The sequence below is a fragment of the Amphibalanus amphitrite genome, unplaced genomic scaffold, assembly GCF_019059575.1.
Source record: "Amphibalanus amphitrite isolate SeventyFive unplaced genomic scaffold, NRLGWU_Aamphi_draft 000026F_arrow, whole genome shotgun sequence".
Classification (NCBI taxonomy): domain Eukaryota; kingdom Metazoa; phylum Arthropoda; class Thecostraca; order Balanomorpha; family Balanidae; genus Amphibalanus; species Amphibalanus amphitrite.
The window spans coordinates 1,685,257-1,703,634 of NW_024881522.1; the positions used below are offsets into that span (position 1 = coordinate 1,685,257).

Here is an 18,378-nt window from a genome sequence, read left to right on the forward strand (position 1 = left end):
ACTCGGCGTCAGTGGCGTCCGCCGCCCGCACGCGCAGAGCTGCTCGCTGCGGGTCTGTGCCCCCTCCCCCAGCCCCCACAGCGAGACGAGTCGGCTAGATACCCCTCCCCATCCTCCTAGAAAACGACTCTCCCGGGTCCCCGACAGACGCCAACCGCGCTCCCCAGTCACCCGGCGAGCTTGTGAAGTGTCAATGCCGACCGATAGATGGCACTAGTAGTAGGCGCCTGGAATGATACTGTGCCGCAGCACTCTATGTGTGGCTTGCAGCGAGTGGAAGGCCGAGAGTGTGTAGGAATGGCCTCAACCGGCTTCCGCCGGACCCGATGCAAATTTGGGATACGATATTCTTCCTCTTCTTACATTGCGGTGCGACTTGCTTATGAATCGTTTCTTTGCGCCAAGCAGTCCACCAAGAAGTTGAGAGGTCTGTAATGTCATTAGTTCGACGAGTTAATGTGGAAATAAAATGCTACCTTCTTTTTGCTCACCATGCATAGAAACACAGAAACATGAGACGGCGGCCCTTGTCAATGGCAGCCATTTCAGGGCCGCTGTGAGCGGGTGAGGGGGCCGGAGGGGAGGGGAGGTGGCATTATGGCATAGCTCAAGAGGTCACGACTGGCGCTGAATAAACGGCAAGAACTAACGGTTGGGGGCCCACCACTCAGTGTCTGCAGCCTTCCGGAACGCCGGACAAAGCAGCCCACTCGTATAAAAGCCGAGCGGGTCCAACGACTGACAGTTCGCTAACTGCAGAGAGCTCAAACAACCACCACTCCAATCATGAAGGTAGGCTGTCGCTTCATTGTTGAAAAGTACGAGTAAAAATCTATCTCAATTTATGTAAACTAAAAAGTTATTTGCTTGATGTTAAATTTTTAATGTTATTAAAGCTTATTTCGATACGTACCTGATTTAACCCTCGCCGGCCGAGGGGGGGGGGGCGGGTGCCGCCCCCCCCCCATAGGGTTTTTTCGCGATAGCTCCGAACACGCTGGCGATAGAGAGCTGAAACTTGGCATACCTGACCTTTGATCCAAGCCGCATCTTTTGACACCAACCGCATTTTTGGGTCAGGTCAGGTCACTGACCTATGACGTCATAAGTGAACCTCTGCACGGTCTTCAGATATCGCAACTTCGCAACGCCCTCACTGCCAGAGGAGATGTCACAGGGAAATGAAACTTGCAGGATCTAGTATCCATTATGAGTCTCACAACTTGTATATCTCGGATTTTTCCTAAAGGTCATATGAGGTCAGGTCATTTTCGTGACCTCACCATTATAAGTCAATGGGGAAAAATTCAAACTGCTATTCTGGCGCCGGGAACGATCTCCAACTATCTCAAGCACACAGAATCGTGATTTGATGCACTCCTTGCAAGGTTAAATGCGTCACTTTTGCAATGTTGACCTTCCGTGACGTCATTTATGACGTCATCAAGGTCATATTAGTTTTTCGTCAATAACTCCCGATCAAATTGAGCTAGCGAGTCGGGAAAGCCACCAATGGACTCTTTTTTTTTTTTTAATATTTTTGGTGCCCGACCCGGGCTTTTGTCGTTAGTAGCACACATTCATACTGGGTTAGTACACTATATACACGGCAGTGGTACGAATCGTTTTCGGCACCCGCTACGCGGGACAGCCTTGACCGCACGCTTCCTGTCACGCACCCCAGGTGGCACCGCAATGGTACGCACTCTGGGGCTATCCCGATTTCTCGGGCCCGGCAGGTCAGAGGGCTGCTCCGGGACATGAGGCGAGGCCGTGCCCTCGGGACATGTCACCGGACCGAAGGATCTGTTTAAAGGCGGATCAGGCCCGTGTACCTGCGGCCGGGGGCGCTGGCTGGCACAGCGGTAATCCCCACGACCGAGCGAACACTCCCCAGTTACTGCCATCTCCTGGGTAGGAGCCGGCCGAGGAAAACGCTGCCAGAGGTCAGCTTTGATCCAAGGACCTCCCACGCCAAACGTGAACGCACTTGCCAACTGCGCCACGAGGGTGGTCTCAGGAAGACCTGCCAAATCGAATGATATGCAACATGACCTCTTTCGACCAACTTCGTGACCTGGGGGTGCTGACCTGACCTTGACCTGAGGTCAACACCCTAAGTTGACCTGATCCGAACAAAAAGTATATCATTCGACGCGCCTGAGCAAGGCGAACACGATGCTGCCAAAATCGCGGCTCTGCAGCCGTTTTTTGCGAAGTTATTCACCAAAAAACTGAACCATACCCTGGGGCACTTGACCTGACCTCAGAGGTCACCGGTTGACCTAGGACCTTAAAATCGGGTACCAATCTCTGCGTCTCGTAACGGCGCACACGCTCGTTTTTTTCCGCGACGCGCTAGCTCCACCAGGGGCGAAACGGCGAGGGGGGGGTCGTACCCGCCCCCCCCCCTCGGCCGGCGCGTATGTAGAAAACCAATAGGTCCGGCGAGGGTTAATAGACGGGCTTAGTTGAGATGGACAGATGGAAACAGACTTGGTTATTTTTTACGTCGCTGCCTTCATGCAATCAATACTTAAGCCGAGAAACCAGAAGAGAAATGATGAGATCAGCGAGGTCCATGTCCAGTGCCATATCAACACGATTGTCTTTCATCCCCGTACCAAGCGAGTCTCACAACTTCCTTTTTTACTCTGCCCTTGCTGAAATTGCTCCATCATTCTAAGTTTGTGCGTGCCCCTCCTCAGCTGGTGTTCCTGCTCGCCTGTCTTCTGGCGGTGGCCGTCGCCAGCGGCTATTACGACAATGACGACTACGATTACGGTTACGGCTACGGCCGCTACTACCCGGGCCGCTACGGCGGCTACAGCCGACACTACGGGTACAGTCGGCACTACCCCAGCTACGGCCGCGGATACGGATACAGCCGGCATTATGGATACAGCAAGCACTATCCCACTTATGGATACAGCAGGTGATATCCGGGCGGTATCGAGACGGAATGACCCATGGTTCTGGCGCTGCAATGATCAAGGACTTGCCCCCGGATGATGGTCGATTACGAAAGAAATCGTGAGTGTATGGTGAACTATACGTTTTTGACTGGCTTCTGGCCATATGATGTGGATCCAATTGTTTTGGATTTCTCCAGAACATTGAGCAATCAACAATGCCTTTCTTGCGCATCTTTCTTTGCTTTGATACGTACTTGTTTCCACGTTGCTGCATTATTGAATAAATGTAAAGTTTCACTAAGCTTCATTTGATGCTGTTTTATATAGTGTTTTATCACCATTCAGCCTCTTTCATATTATAAAACGACAATAAATAAAGAACATTATATCAGGAAATTGAAAGTGACCCGTGAGATGCTGACCACGAAAGCTCGCCACTCACGCCATATTCAGAAAACACACTACATATTACATTGTGTGTTGACGCAAAGAACCTGCTACAGATGAGAATGGCACTCAGGCGTCACTAACCCTCGCACGACCAGGCCATTTCTCATAACACGAACGACCAGGGGGGGGGGTTACGACCCCCCCCCTGGCGTTTCGAAACGGAAGGTCGTAGAGCTTAGCGGAAAAAACCAACGGATTGCTCTCAACGAGATCTCGCGATTGGTGGTATATTTTTGGTCCTAGGTAAACATTTGACCTACTTTTGACCGGTCAAAGGTCAAATTTTCGGAAAAATAGACTTTTTTCAACGTTCGGCGGCGATTGCGGCAAAACGGTGGGAGATATCGACTTGAAACCTTCACTATCGTGTTCCTTGATCAATTCTCTATCGTTTGGTATGTATTTCGTTTCCCTAGCTCTAAAAATGGCGCGTTGGGAGCGCCGGAAGTCGGCAAGGTCACAGTCGGCGGCAGAAATTCGAAAAATCAAAATTTAAATTTTTGAAATCTGATTGTATTTTTGGATTTCGGAGGTCCATTTGCTCCCTATAGAAGCTAATATTGCTGCATATTCCCATTGAGGTGACAAGAATTAGCAAAATAGTGGTTCGGGCGCTTTTCAAAAATAGTACCGGACGCTGTTCCTCTTGTGACGTCATAGCTCCGTGACCTGACCTGACCCGGTCAAATTTCTTATACCATATGATAGCCAATACTTGCCCTAACATGCATGGGAAGTTTCATCACGATCCATCAACCGATGTCCGTACCACCGGCAGGAAACCTCGGGCGTTGGCACTCAGTTTGTGAAAATCCGGCCGGAGGCTGTACCTCTTATGACGTCATAACTCCGTGACCTGACATGACCCGATCAATTTTTTTCGGCAAAAGATGCGCAAAGGTTGCCCCAGAGGGTATTGAAAATTTCAGCCCGCTACAACAAGCCGTTTAGCGTGCACTTCGAAAAAACCTCAGGGGGGGTTGATACACCCCCCCCCCCCCTAGGCGTTCTAGGGTTAAACAATGCGTTTTGGAGGTGCGTCCTCTGGCATGTCCATCTTCATGGGTAGAGTTCCTGACCATAGACTCCGTGGGCGAAAAAAGAAGGCTTACGCTTCAAGATGTCATGGATACCACAGAAAATAAGCCGTAAAGGTGTGATACACAATATTTGAAGATTTATGCGTATTTCTCATGAGACGGACAAGTTGCTGCCAGTCCAGTCAGCAGCAAATTTTTAATGTTTATTCATAGATATCCCTGTATGTACGCTGCACACTGCACGGTGCACAGAGGGCACAGAGGTCCATGGTTTATTGCTCGAAAAAGATTGAGGCTAGGAGAGAGGCTATCAACTGCATATGCATTGAAAACAGCTATGCATTAACCTTCCAGGCGGTGGGGGGGGCATTTTTTTGCCCCCCCCCTTTACTTTTTTCGATATATCTCGAGAACCGCTGCGCCGATCGTCACCAAACTTTCAGTACCCTCCCGGGAGCAGCTAGCGCACATGGTGACCAAAAATTTTTCCAAAGGCTATGATAGGTTGGCCGCTAATGACGTAAGAGTGACGTCATTTTTGCCATTTTCGACCCAAAAAAAGGTTTCGCGGGAAGAGCTGTCAGGCCTACAGCTTTAGAGATACAGAAAAATGTTTTAGATATAAAAGGTGTGGAATCAAAAGGGCTACAAAACTGCTATTTCGGTTTTTCGAATTTTTGGATTTTGACCCCCAAAAATAGAAAAATAGATTTTTTGAATATAATAGCCAAAAAAATCCAAAAAGTTTTTTGAATTTCGAAAAAACCGGAATATATGTGATAGTCCCTACCGCCTTCTATCTACATACCAAATTTGAGATCGATACCTCGTTTTTTGGCCAAGTTATAGCGAAAAAACTGTTCAAAATTGATGACGTCAAATTTTCAAACTCAATTTTTAGCAATTCTAGACCTTGTAGCGCAAAACAAAGACCACCGTTAGACTCCCCGTGACGAGCTGCATCGAATAGATACCCATTTTATGCAAAAATATCAACTTTGAAATTTGACCTTTTTTGACCTGACCTTGACCTGACCTCCACCAGAAAGCGACCTAAACCGTACCTGATGGTCTTATAACCAACACCATTGAGTTGGAAATGAAAAACTGGCCATAAAACATGCATCACATAACCTTAGTAAAGTTGGGCTCATGTGGTGACCCTTGGTGACCTTTGGTGACCTGACCTGTGACCTGACCTGGTATGACCAGTGACCTCTAATAGCAACATATGTACTAGACAACTGACGCCTTATCGCTGATTTTCGACAAAATGCGTTTTACTCGGTGTTATAGCGCTTTCCCTAGAAGCCCTGTGAACGGTGAAACATTTTATCTTTGACCTGACCTGTGACGTCATCGGTGACCCCGAGGTCAATGAAATTTGGTTTCCCTCGACAAATTTGACAGGGCTATCGAACGCCGTTTGAATTTTCCAGATCCGTCCAGTAGTTTCGGAGATACGGGGGGGGGCAAAAAAGTGCCCCCCCCCCCCCCAACGCGTGGAAGGTGGCTGGTAGGCCCACCGCCTGCCGGGTTAAAGGGGACCTAATGGTGTAGAAATATGTTTGTCAGCTTGAAAAATAAAGATAAGAAAATAAAAGGGCTGTAATATTACAAAGTTGAAGCATCGGATGAAATGAACTCTGCAGGGCATCAGTGATAAAATGTTCAAGTGTTTAACCCGCGACCCGTTGTGGTTATTGTTGTTGTTGCTACTCCCGGGCGACCTCTAGGGTCGCCCGTCAGCCAGCGGCTCCAGATGGCTTCTGAAGCCGCGGACCAAGGCCGCGACGTCGTCGCCGTCGTGCAGATGCGCAGGCTCCACGTGGATGTTGTCGAGCATATGCAAGTCATGGCCGGACTCTTTCTTCCGGCGAATCTGGGGAGACCAAATGTCGAGCCCGGTCTCCGGCGTGAGCAGGAGCGAGGCGGTGGACATTCACCAGCTGCGAGCCGGTCACTGGGGAATGGCCAGGCAGAACCCCCTCCCCCGTTGAGGTCTGGCATGCTGCAGACCCTTTTGGGAGGGGGAGCAAAGGGGGCAAAGCTGTTTCTCCAGAATCAGAAAGTCGGATCAGAAAAATGCAAATGGCGTTCGAATTTTGAAAGATCTAATCGTGATGCACAATTGCACAATTTTAAGTCTCGATGACATCCATTTTGTGACCTGTGACGTCACAGGAAGGACAAAAGGGTCAAATATATACCGGTTTACAATGGCATAGTTTCTAGCACATAAAATGGACTTTTATCACGTAAAAGAGGCGAGACTTTTATTTTCAGTCTGGAAGAGATAGATAGTTAGCAAAGACTTTACCCATAGACAAAGTACAAGAACAAATGTTGAAAATAATGCAATGTCATAAAAAGGTTCACAAAATATAGTCTTTCGATTATTTATATCTATGGTACTGTTAAAGCTATTTTGTTGGTTTTTAGCATGTGTAAAGGCAAAAAGTTATTCTCTGACATATACGTATTCCGGCTTTCGGAAATCTACCAAAATTCCAAAAATATCCAGATAATCTAAAATTTCAGATAAAACACCCCGAAACCTGCATATTTACCTACATCTTTTGAAAACTTGGAGATAACAGTTTTCTTTGTCATGTTTCTCTTTTTTACATACGGCTCGACTTTTGAGTCTCTATGATGATGATATATGATCTTCTGCCTTTTTCCATGAACAACTTCTTACACCAAAAATGGATTATGACCTCAGTTTGACCCTATAGCTCATGACCTGAGATGACCTTAGACCCATTTGTTTTAGGAGATGCGCGAAACTTATGTCCAGAGAGTTGCTGAAAACAGCGAGACAAAATTCATGACTAATTTTGTAGCTATCTGAGAGAAAACGCAGGGGTTCCTTTGCCTCCCACCCCCATGGGTCGCGGGTTAATGCTTTTGGAGACGCCATGAACAATTTGATTGAAAGTGTGAATTGGCTTTTGATGTATCACTGTCGAACATAAACAAAAGATACTTTAATTCTTAGTTCGTTTCTATTACATGTCTTTCATGTGAACTATTGCTTCTAATCACGTATATACCTTTAACGTGAACGTTTTACAGTTAACATACGATTGGATTAGTTTTTATCACCTGAAAATAGTTTGCGCTCAGTTTTTAAAATGCTTTACTCGTCGACAAGTTTTCGCTGTTGAGGGAGGTGGGAGGGACACTCCCACCTTAACATTAGTTTTGAGTTGAGATAGCCAAATTGGTGGCCATGGCCTGCAAATACCGGTTTGGGCACTCACAACATCGAAAAATGCTTTAATTCGAAGATAAAGAATTTCAAACTTGCAGTTTTCGGATTCTAAGGGGCTAATGCATTGGAATGCCCCCTTAGAATTTGTGACGTCAGCGGAGATCTAACGATTTTTAAATCTTAGACTTAGACATCGTTAACAAGTGGTGGTATACGCTGCTTTGCGCGCAACGTCTGCCGCACTTTAAGGCTGCCAAATTATTGCTTCCAAATAAAGTCGCTAGTAACAGGGGAGATCCCAAAAAGTAAACAAAAGTAAAAGCCTAATATCTTGAAAACCAGTGAATATTTTTCGGTGAAATTTGGTAAATATTCGTTTTCGCTCTTTCTGAACCAAGGGACATCACTTTCATGCCAATTCATTAACTTTTTTGAAGGTGGGAGGGTCCCTTTAAGCCATAAAATTAGCTGGCATTAAAGTTCCATGTTTTATAATATACTCTATTCACTGTTAATTCACTAAAATATCATAGTTCCACTAGCAGGCCAGAAATAAGTTTACAAAAAAGGCCAGTATTTTATGGGCGTGAGCATGGCGTTCTTTATCAAGACGTGTACATATATTCCTCGCAATCTTTGAACTTCTCGACCGATGTAATATAGCACATTACCACCAAAATAGAAGCATGGTCATTGAACGTTTATTTCCACTTCACGGAACACTAAACGAAACAGAAACGCATAGATAGCATAGATCCTATAACGGAACTCGAAGTTATAAAAGGAGATCAAGAACACCCAATGTGGCTGAAGAAAGGAAACTAGTTACTTGTGTTGTGTATGCGTTATGTGCATGGGTGGTGACTTCTGTGTGTGTATGCGTTGTTGTTGTGTCATACAATGAGCAAATAATGTATCCTTATTCAATCTTACTGTATCCTTATTAAATCTAACCATGCTGTTTTTCAGTCATCACTTTGCCGGCAGTTTTGAACGGGTGACGCTGCCATAGGCTGAGCTTCATCTAGAAGCTGAGCGGAGCTGAGCCGCTGAGCTCCGTCTAGAAGAAGTATTTGTATCCAAAGCCTGGGTAGCGCCGGCTGTATCCATAGTGCCGGCTGTATCCGTATCCGTGGCCGTATCCAGGGTAGTACCGACTGTACCCGTAGTGTCGGCTGTAGCCGCCGTAGCGGCCGTAGCCGTAGCCGTAGTCGTAATCGTCATCGTCATAATAGCCGCTGGCGACGGCCACCGCCAGAAGACAGGCGAGCAGAAACACCAGCTGAAGATAGAGGAAAAAAAGAATTGTTAGTGGTACACAGCGCTTTACGTTTTAGACCCCCCACCATGCCGGATTATAAGATAATATTTTAAACTTATGAATTAGCTTTTATGTAGGATGAGCAATGTCAAGGTCTTTGTGTGGTTAGAGCTAACATTTGACGTCAATGTGGATAACGAGCAGGAATGTAAAATAGATAGCTTCTTCGTCTTCCATCAGCAATGTTTCCTTCATGCTAAAGTCTGCTAAATCCTCAGATTATAATCGGCAGAATGTATAGAAAGCTCGCTTTGAATATTTGGACAAGTCAATATCCGTGCGTTTTACAATCTTATAATTGGAGCTACAACTACACGTTCATATACGGCCTGTGAAATACAAAATAAGAGAACAAAGAATCTTTGAGTGAGGTAATAGTGTCTCACACTGTAAAAAAAAGTTTAGCACCCATGTCAAAAACCAGCACCCTATACCTGCTTATTTTAAGCAGGCTAAATGGGTAATAAATTTTAGCACCCTTTTCGAAAAATAGCTCCCTGTGCCGGCTTATTTTAAGCACCCTAAATGGCTGCAACCATTTAGGGTGCTTGAAATAAGCCGGCACAGGGAGCTATTTTTCGAAAAGGGTGCTAAAATTTAGCACCCAGTTAGCCTGCTTAAAATAAGCAGGTACAGGGTGCTGGTTTTTGACATGGGTTTTTACAGTGCATTTCTAGACCGACGCCATAAAAAGGCACTTACCTTCATAGTTACAGTGAGAGTCACAGAAGCACTGTAGACCTCTGGTAGCCAGGGACTGTGGAGTGTAGACTGTGCTGACTGCCTTCTTCTTCTCTGTGTGACCTCTGGTAGCCAGGGACTGTGGAGTGTGGACTGTGCTGACTGTCGGTGACAGGCAGCCTTTATATGGCCGGACGCTGTCCTTCCCATGTTCCGACACAATGCACACTGTACAGTGCACAGTGCATGCGCTGAGTTTGTGCGCTGAGTTGTGTCAGGAAGCTGCGCAAAACGGCAGCCACACAGCTGGATCTAGTTACTGTCTGCTGCAGTAACTTTCGCAGAGTTTGACAGCAGCGCCAGCGAAGACGAAATGTGCGACATGGAAAACTTTATAACATTTCTTTAGCACCTTTTCATGTGTTCTGTCATATGCTGCTTGGTATCTATAAGTGCTCGTTCAGTAGTACCGGTCTCGAGCAAAATGTGTGATTCCAATCACCACAGACACTTATTCAACAATTGTACAATCGTATCAACTATGTAATACAGAAGAAGAGGCAGCACTCTCGTTCATCAGCCGCCTCGCAGAGTCATGCTTTATATGAGAATCGACAAGGGTGCGAACTGAGTCTCTAACAGCTAGAGTTGCTGGATATTCCGACCATCCTACCACACTAACGTGCGAGTCTTATCCGGGAAATCGCGAACGGCCGGATAATACATAGGGGAGAGCGGGGAGAGTTGTATCATGTCCAAGTTGTATCAGGGCGAATTGTGCCAAACTTATCCAATGGATGGCGCTCGCGACACGACCAGCCGACGAGGTTTTCCGGGCGCCATCTTTCCCTGTTCTGTCTTGTAGCTGAGTGGACGCGTCTCGAGGTGAGAGCCGATTTTATGTTTTTTTAATGTCATTCTAAAAAAATAAGTTGCAAGAAAATGTGTGTTTTGGGCATTTAGATGTGCACGAATTTGAAAGATCTCCGTAGCGGTGGTGAGGGTAGGTTCTAAGGCTGCATGAGTGAAAACGGATTTCTCCAGCTGTCCGCTGTTTTTTTAGCACGAGGATGTTTTTCCAAGATGGCGGCTAGGTACATGTTGTATCAGAGCCGGGTGGGGTATGTTGTAACATATATGTATGTATGTATGTATGTATGGGTATGTTGCTTTTGATCGCGAAAGCTAAGCCCTGGCTCGCGTTTGTAGGTAGCTAGTCAATGCTCGTTCCATTTCGGCACAATGTGTTGGCTTCTTTGCTCTTAACGGGCCACTTTTGCGTCTAGTCTGTTGATGTTTCGTTCGGATTGCATTGACCTAAGTTTGGTCTAATAAAGTGAAGCCTTTGAGCATACCTATACATTGTATTAACCCCATTTAATGTTGCTGTTATGTTCAAAACCAGTAACAAGCACACTCCCTGAAACGTGAAATAGTGATACAAATTACCCCACCATGTGATACAACTCACCCAAGCCATGGGGCAAGTTGTATCATAAACATTGTTCTATTCGGCAGACCGTAGAATAAAAACTGGTAGAGGTAGCGGAAAAGTTACTTTGCACAAAAAAGCAGAAGAATCAAGGAAGAGGATAGTATGGAAATAATGAGTTTATCACGGATAGTTACGAGGTTATGGGTCTCGGAGTAAAAACTGATACAACCCACCCCACTCTCCCCTATAGTCTTATTGCAGTGTGCAGTCTATGGCATAACACCAACGTAGTCACAATGATCACGATCACAATCATAAAACGACTTGCACTACTGATTGCTGGGGATGTGTTGCCCTTCAACAGCACAACAGATCAGAACATATTACAGAACATATACATAGCTCGACCGAGCCAATCGAGCTTCCACAGCACATATTGCCGCTGGATATAATCACCAGAAATCCAAGTGCATGGTATGCTTACTCTATATGTGCATGAGTATTGAGTGACTAGACACATTCACTAAGTAAGCCGACCTCACAAAGTTTAAGCAAAAATAAAAGCGGAGCATGGTATTGTCGATAGCTGTTGAATTTGAGAACACATATAGCTAACTCTAAGTCATTCCTACGGCTGGATTCAGTACCAAGACAGCAAAGTCACATGTTGACTATTTCAACTCAAAGACAAATTAAAAAATGGCTCTTCAAAACTCTAAGGAGCCTCAAAGGATTCACAGATTGCTATCGTCTACTCTCCGGTAGAATTGCCGACTGATGGTGCTGCCAGTTCAGAAGCAGGCGTGAACTCTGTCAGCTGGAACTGAGCCATGACGATGACGTAGGTAAGGATGGTGGACAGGATGCTGAGCATGGTGGAGCGCCGCAGTCGGTACAGGCCCAGGTCGCCGACTGTGTCCAGGTCGCGCGCCACCGACCTCTGCAGCAGCTCCAGCTCGTGGCGCAGCTCGGGCCGCCGCTGCCACTCCAGCCGCAGCAGCACGTCCCGCCAGCGGCCCAGACACCCGAGCAGCAGCTGGCACGTCTCACACGGCCCGGCGACGGTCACCAGAATTCCGGGGATGTAGCGCACGATTCTGCTGATGGTTTCAGCGCTGTGGTTTCCGGGATAGGTGAGGTACAACGCTAGTGTAATCTGCATCACTACACCGCTCAGGGCGGTTGCTATCAACTCGGGCGTCATGGAAGAAGTCAATTCCAAAAATGCTTCAGAAGCCGATTTTTGAAGCTCTCCGACGCGTTGTATGTGAGCGACGTCAAGGAGCCGAGAATCGCTGGTCATAACTTCCATCTCCATGGTCAAAGCACGCAACCCTGACGCTATCAATTGGCCGGCAAAAATGAACTTCAGAGATATCAGCAAGACGCACATAATAAAGGAATTCTGGAGGAAGATTCGCAGAAAGAATAAAAAACAATTCATCGAGGAGCTACCATTGCAATAAATCAGAATGCGACTAGTATCAGATCCAAAATACATCAGCCAGAACATTATGGTGAGCGCCAGCATGCGCTTGCCGTAGTCGTTTGGCTTCATCCTTCCTGCCGTCAGATATGCAGTCTTCTTTACTGTTTCGAGCAGATGGCGTATGCTTGATAAAACAATCGGGTATCTAAGTCGGCCCCGTAGAAGTGTTATGGTGAGGGCAATGCTTGGTGCCACATTTGGTATTCCAAGAAATCCCGACAAGTAAAGCGAGTCAAAAAGCCGATTCCCTTCCTTACGAGCTTGTATGTATGTGCTGATACCCGGATATAAGTTGTAAAGAAGCATGGATGCCGGCGGGCCAAGGATCATGACGGCATACAAGCTGGATGCAAAGCTGGAGCTACCAGAGACCCCGGCAATGCGCAGCAGAGCCAGAAAGGCTCTGGACCACTTTGTAAAGAGACTGCTTGGTGCGCGTGCTCCATTACTGGCTCTTGCTTCCTCCATGTCGTTCATTTGCGTTGATGCGTTGACAACAGTTCTTGTTCTCTTATTTGCCCACCGCATGACTGCTGCTAAATGAAAGAATTGGCTGTGAGACACTTCCCTCTGTTTCGGTCGCCTGGTCTTCCTTGTTTCTTTCTCATCAGCTCTTCACATCTAGCTGCTTTGTTTCTTTGCCGACGTTGGTTATCCCCTCTTTTCTGGTTATCCCCTTCGTCCTCTGTCACTCGTCTCCTTTAGTTAATTATGCATTTCCATTTCCTCCTCTCCCATTTACCAGTCCCGTTGTTCCTCTTATGGACTCTTTTTGCCCTTCGAGACTTCTTAGAGAGTTTTCTACCTGCTTGTCATGTTTCTTGATGTTTTCAATCAGCTATTACGCACTCCGACTAGTGTAAAATTGAACGCAAGGCGCCATAAAATCTCTGAGAAGTCTGACCTTCCGGATAATCTAGGAGCACTTTATCAAGAGGCCTGTATAGGTACAGGTCACTTTACAGGTCTACCGTAATCGGCCTCCTAGAGGCGACTGCCACGTCTGGCAATTTGCGGTGTGCTCGGAAGTACCTGACGTCAAAGAAGCCATGAGCACTCACAACACACATCCGGGGAGCCATTGTCGGCGACAGCGCGGTGGATCGAAGCACTATGGACCACGAGCGGCAGCGTCAAAGAACGGCCATCTCAATTTTCGGGCGACACGTCCAACGATCGTTTTGTATAGTCGCCCTGTCATCGTGTTTGTCCGGAGTCGCCCGCCGTGCCATGCTCGCCGCCCTTAGCCGCCAGTGCATGTTTACTGTCCGCGATGGGCGCGGCGCCCGCTCCACCGGCGATTGAAGTACAGCCAGAGTGCAAAGGCTGTGGTGTGCCGTGTATGCGCCTGCTTTGTCGGAACCACAGTGTTTGGTGGCGTCGATGGGTCATTCGTTTCACATTCTGACGCCGGCGAAATGGGCGACAGCTCTCTTTCCAAGCCCTTGTTTTGGAATCGTCTCTGTTGATCATAGCTTTGCAACTGGTTGAGAAGATCGTACTATTGTTTACGTGAAGACAGAAGTTCCCATGCATAATTGACTTTCTGATGAAATACACGTTTTTCCGGAAAAAATGTATTTTGCTTTCGTTTTTCAGTCACAAGAGGTGCAACGCTCATACATTGGGTCCACCTGTTACCGCAAGTGACCTTAGGATGGCATAAAACACAGCCTAGGTTTTAATGTCTTTAATAATGACCCCAATGCCACATTCCTAACTGTTCAATGCCACATTTGAAATGGCGTGCATCTGTGCAATGTTTCCGATTTTTGACTGGTGTGTAGAGCGGTGTCCTGGCTCGTTGTCGTTCTCTCATTCGCAGCTGACCAGCTTATAGCAGGTGGACGCCGGTCGGGTAGGCGGCCATCGTGGCTATCCCACACATGTTGACGCCCCTCTGGACGCGCACGTAGCCGCCCTCGCCCCAGGAGGTACCCCACGAGTTGGCCAGAGTCCAGAAGTCCTGCCCGGACGAGCCGTAACCGACCAGCAGCAGGGCGTGGTTCAACTGGTCCGGCGAACAGCCGGGGTCCGAGTAAATGCCGGAGGAGTAGAGCTGCCGGAGGACAGAGGGAAGAGAAATATTCAGCTACCTGACACACAGCCCTCAGGACACCTGATCTTCCATGGTGAGGCTAAAACTGTCATCGGAGACGAAACGCTCGTAAACTGTTAGCGCCATGGGTGCACTTGAAAAAGTAAACTGCAGACAAAAAAGACGCAAATTTGAAATAACGCCTGATTTGATGAAAGTTGGACTTAAGGGTGCTATTTTTCCAGAAATACAATCATTAGTTAATTTAATTTTAAAGCTGTTTTCTATTGCAGGCGGCGTAGGAATTCCATTTTACTTTCAAATGTGGATCGTTTTAAATCAAAGGGAAACTTCTAAAATCACAAGTTTTATCTGCGTAATCCAACTCTGATTGATACAAATTCAAGCCTCCTACTGTCGCCAATTTTTTTTTTGCGCATTCCCAAGCAGTGAAGCTGAAGCAATTACTACATATACTTTACAGTTCACAGCAAACTAAATGCAAGCCAAAGTTCCTGCCGTCTCACCTGGAATGAGAACTCAACATCGAACATCACGGGTACAGGATTCTGCAGCAACCCCTCCGCCAGGGCCACTTCGTCGCCCTCGGGCACCTGATGCACCTCGTCCAGACCGGCCGAGGGCGCCACGGGCTGACAGGCTCCCACGCCGCCGGTGGTCGGGTAGTCCGCCTCAGTGGCCACGCCGTGATCACGGACGTACTCGAGCGCGCCGACTGTGGACGGCCAGCTGACGCAGTCGAGGAGGTTCTGGTCGCTCAGGGAGACCGTCTGTCCGCTGGAGAGGAAGACACCCGCCTCTACGGAGGACAGCGTGGCGATGGTCCAGGAGGCGCCCAGCTGGCCCTGGTTCTTGATGATGATGGGCACGCCCTCGTTTCGCCAGTCGAAGGAGTCGGGTGCTGTGACGTTCACGGAGGTTGGGGTCCTCGAGCTGGCTGGACGGGAGATGATATTCGGCTGCATCTGTGGAAATTATGTTTGTGACTGAATGGATACGGGCCTGTGCTTTTTCCAAAGTTCTCATGACTCATGATAACAATCGCTTTGGCTCCTGAAACATCTTCAGAAAGTCATGTGCCAAAAAGCTGTACATATTATTGATGTTGCTGTCAAATCGCGATCCACCGATGTTTGATTACTCTGAATCTAAGATATAACAGTAAGCCATATCCACCACTAATGATTCCTCGCAGTCGCATCCACTAAAAACAATTCCTTCCGGTGTCCTGCTGCGGCATACCTAGTTACCTCCGTAATGATCTTTTGGCGGAATTCTTCATTAGTGAAATCGGCGAACTGGTTCACTCCGAGACGAAAAGTACTCCTCCCTGCGTCGTGCTCGGCGTTGTGCAGCCGAATGCGTTCCAAATTTTCATCAAACACCCGGCGTCGGAGAACTTCCTCCTCCGCTTCGTAGACGCGTCCGAAGCGCTGTTTGAACGCCAGCCACTCGTCATTGGCATTGGCCGCAGCCACGGACAGCACGGCAGCCAGCAGAACCGGACTCAACCTGCCGGGAGGGGTAGTGAAATGATTAACAGTTATTGCAACGCACAATTGTTTTCAGTCTAGGTATTCAGACGGGTGTTTTAATTAGCATAACTAAATTTAACAATGCAATGTCATTATGCATACCACGATATAATACCATGTCAAATGGCAATAACTTTCATCTTAAAACGAATAATTTCTGAAGAAATGGTACTTACGGCTTCATCGTTAGTAGTGGACAGATGTCTTCATACACTTAACTTTATTTCACTTCGCGAAATAAGCCACGTATTGCCACTTTGTTATCCGTAAGCACAGCCTCACTGCATTGTCTACCACTGGCGCTCTACTTCTTCAGTGGCTCAAACTCCTGAAAGTGGCGTGAAATCTTCGCTTATCAGTGAGGATTCCACCTGGCCATTTTCCCAAGGAGGTTCGTCAAAGCTTCCCGCCGGAATCCACAGGTGACCTAGCCTCATGGGATTTCTGCGAATCTTGATGTGGCTAGGGTTCCTGGACCGGATGAGCTCTGCACCTATGCGTTCGACGGGCCGGACAGATCCCATTTCTCAGCTGGACACCATTCGCCCCAGCCATAACCACACGAATCCTTTGGGAAATATGCCCGCGCTGTGACTGCTGTGATGTTTCCCTGTGTCATCAAATGGTGGAATAACATAATTTGATACACTGCCCTAGTAGGCAAAAGCGGTTTTCAGTTTGTGGCCAATACCAGCTGCGGACCGGATGACCGGATGAGTTTTCCCACCGGTGTTTATGTATGCACACATATGTCCCACTTTTATAGTTATGGTCCAATTAAAATAAGGGAAACATTGAGTCGTTTTTTCTTAATAAATTGATGCGACCATTGGCCGGTTATTTAAACATTCTTACCGTATTGGGCTATATTCTCCCAACTTTGTAACAGCGGCTGTATTATAGCAGCCGCGGGCCGCGGTGCCCGGTGCTGACGGCCGGATCGCTGGCACCTGAGGTGGGACCGCTAACGCCGGGGCAGGGGAAGGGGGGGGGGATATGCGGGTCGGCACCGCCATGTAATCTGATGCCGCGGGACAGGGCAGCGCGCTGCCGCCCCTCCCCCCTCCCCACAGCGACCTTCAGCCAGCAGAGGTAGCGCCGTCAGTGGGTCCGTGCCCACAGCGCCGTGACACCGACCCCCGCTCCCACTCACCCGCCCCCCCCTCCCCTGACCCACAGCCCCGAGACCGTGTATTTCGGGACCGACTGGGAGCGCTTAACCTCGATGGAAATTCGTGGTATGAAGCTGAGAGCGTGTGGTGGGGCATCAACTAGATGAACGCCCTCATTTGGATAGAAATTAAGCACGGCTTTCTAATATGCATTCACCGCATGCTAGAGAGGCACATCAGGCTTTTTGGTATTTTCGATATAACTAGAAGCATTTCATTCATTATAAATAACGAAGAGTTTAGCGATCTAAGACATTCTCTCTGTCTGAAAAGGGCAACGGCATGAAAACATAATTTGAGGTATGTTGATCACAGTTGTGAGGAACGTTCTCACCTCACGTTTCTTTTCCTTTTTCGTTTCAATGTCACTTCTATCATTTTGACGATGCGTGCAAGAATGTGACCCGTAACGAACGTGCAGTGTGAAACTGAAAAATCGACAATTGCCTGAGCCGTAGGCCTAGGCGGGAAAAGGTGATCTTGCTGTGTCTAACATAACTGCCTCGAGAGTTAACGGTAATAAACATACGCCACTGCATACTGCATAGTCTCTGTCAGCCGCTAAACGCATGCGCTTGTGGAGCCCCTCTCCATTATTTTCGTGGTGTCTCTGGGTGCAATTAACAAGTAACCTGCTGCATTTTCTGGCTCAACTGAATGACTTAATTGAGCTGCCAGTCTCACTAGTCCTCACACGTGCTTTGTTTGATAATCATCCACAGAACCTCAATAGGCAAATCTGAGGGTGTATGGGAGGTAAATGGTATAGGCATCTAAGGACACTTTATCCTTCTCAGAAATTATGCTGTCACACGAAGTCAGTGTGCCCTAACGATATTGAAACAAGGCGGCACACCATCATCCGGGTAGTAAGCCATGATTACTGACGACAAAACGTCTCTGGTACTTATCATGATAACCTCTTTGGCCATACATCACTCAATGCACATCATTGAGCCGCATTGGCCGAAGATCATTGCCAAATCACTCACAAAATCACTCACTCGGCAAACCGAGTGGCTGGGCTCACCGGGCGACCAATGAGTACACCGGTGGTGGATCGA

The 18,378-nt window shown here is 47.6% G+C and overlaps 2 protein-coding genes across 2 annotated transcripts; one reads left to right on the forward strand and one right to left on the reverse strand.

The window, feature by feature from the left end:
* The first annotated feature begins 737 nt into the window (after positions 1-737).
* Positions 738-3,296, forward strand: LOC122363921 (keratin-associated protein 19-2-like). Its single transcript, XM_043333752.1, has 2 exons — positions 738-792; positions 2,709-3,296. Exons 1-2 carry the CDS (start codon positions 787-789, stop codon positions 2,937-2,939), a joined length of 237 nt encoding a protein of 78 aa, XP_043189687.1. The 5' UTR covers positions 738-786; the 3' UTR covers positions 2,940-3,296.
* A 10,813-nt stretch (positions 3,297-14,109) lies between these two features.
* LOC122363914 (cathepsin L-like proteinase) lies at positions 14,110-16,473 on the reverse strand. The gene is made up of 4 exons (XM_043333738.1): positions 16,319-16,473; positions 15,858-16,119; positions 15,114-15,572; positions 14,110-14,607 (listed from the first exon to the last, which is right to left on the reverse strand). The coding sequence occupies exons 1-4, from the start codon at positions 16,324-16,326 to the stop codon at positions 14,383-14,385; spliced, it is 954 nt and encodes a 317-aa protein (XP_043189673.1). The 5' UTR covers positions 16,327-16,473; the 3' UTR covers positions 14,110-14,382.
* Between the last annotated feature and the right edge of the window lie 1,905 nt (positions 16,474-18,378).

Bases quoted from the DNA above. Each gene is read 5' to 3' on its own strand.
- LOC122363914 (XM_043333738.1), bottom strand. The intron at 15,573-15,857 runs GTAACTAGGTAT...TAATTTCCACAG, and splicing joins GCCAAAAGATCATTACGGAG to ATGCAGCCGAATATCATCTC. The intron at 14,608-15,113 runs GTGAGACGGCAG...GTCCTCCGGCAG, and splicing joins ATGTTGAGTTCTCATTCCAG to CTCTACTCCTCCGGCATTTA.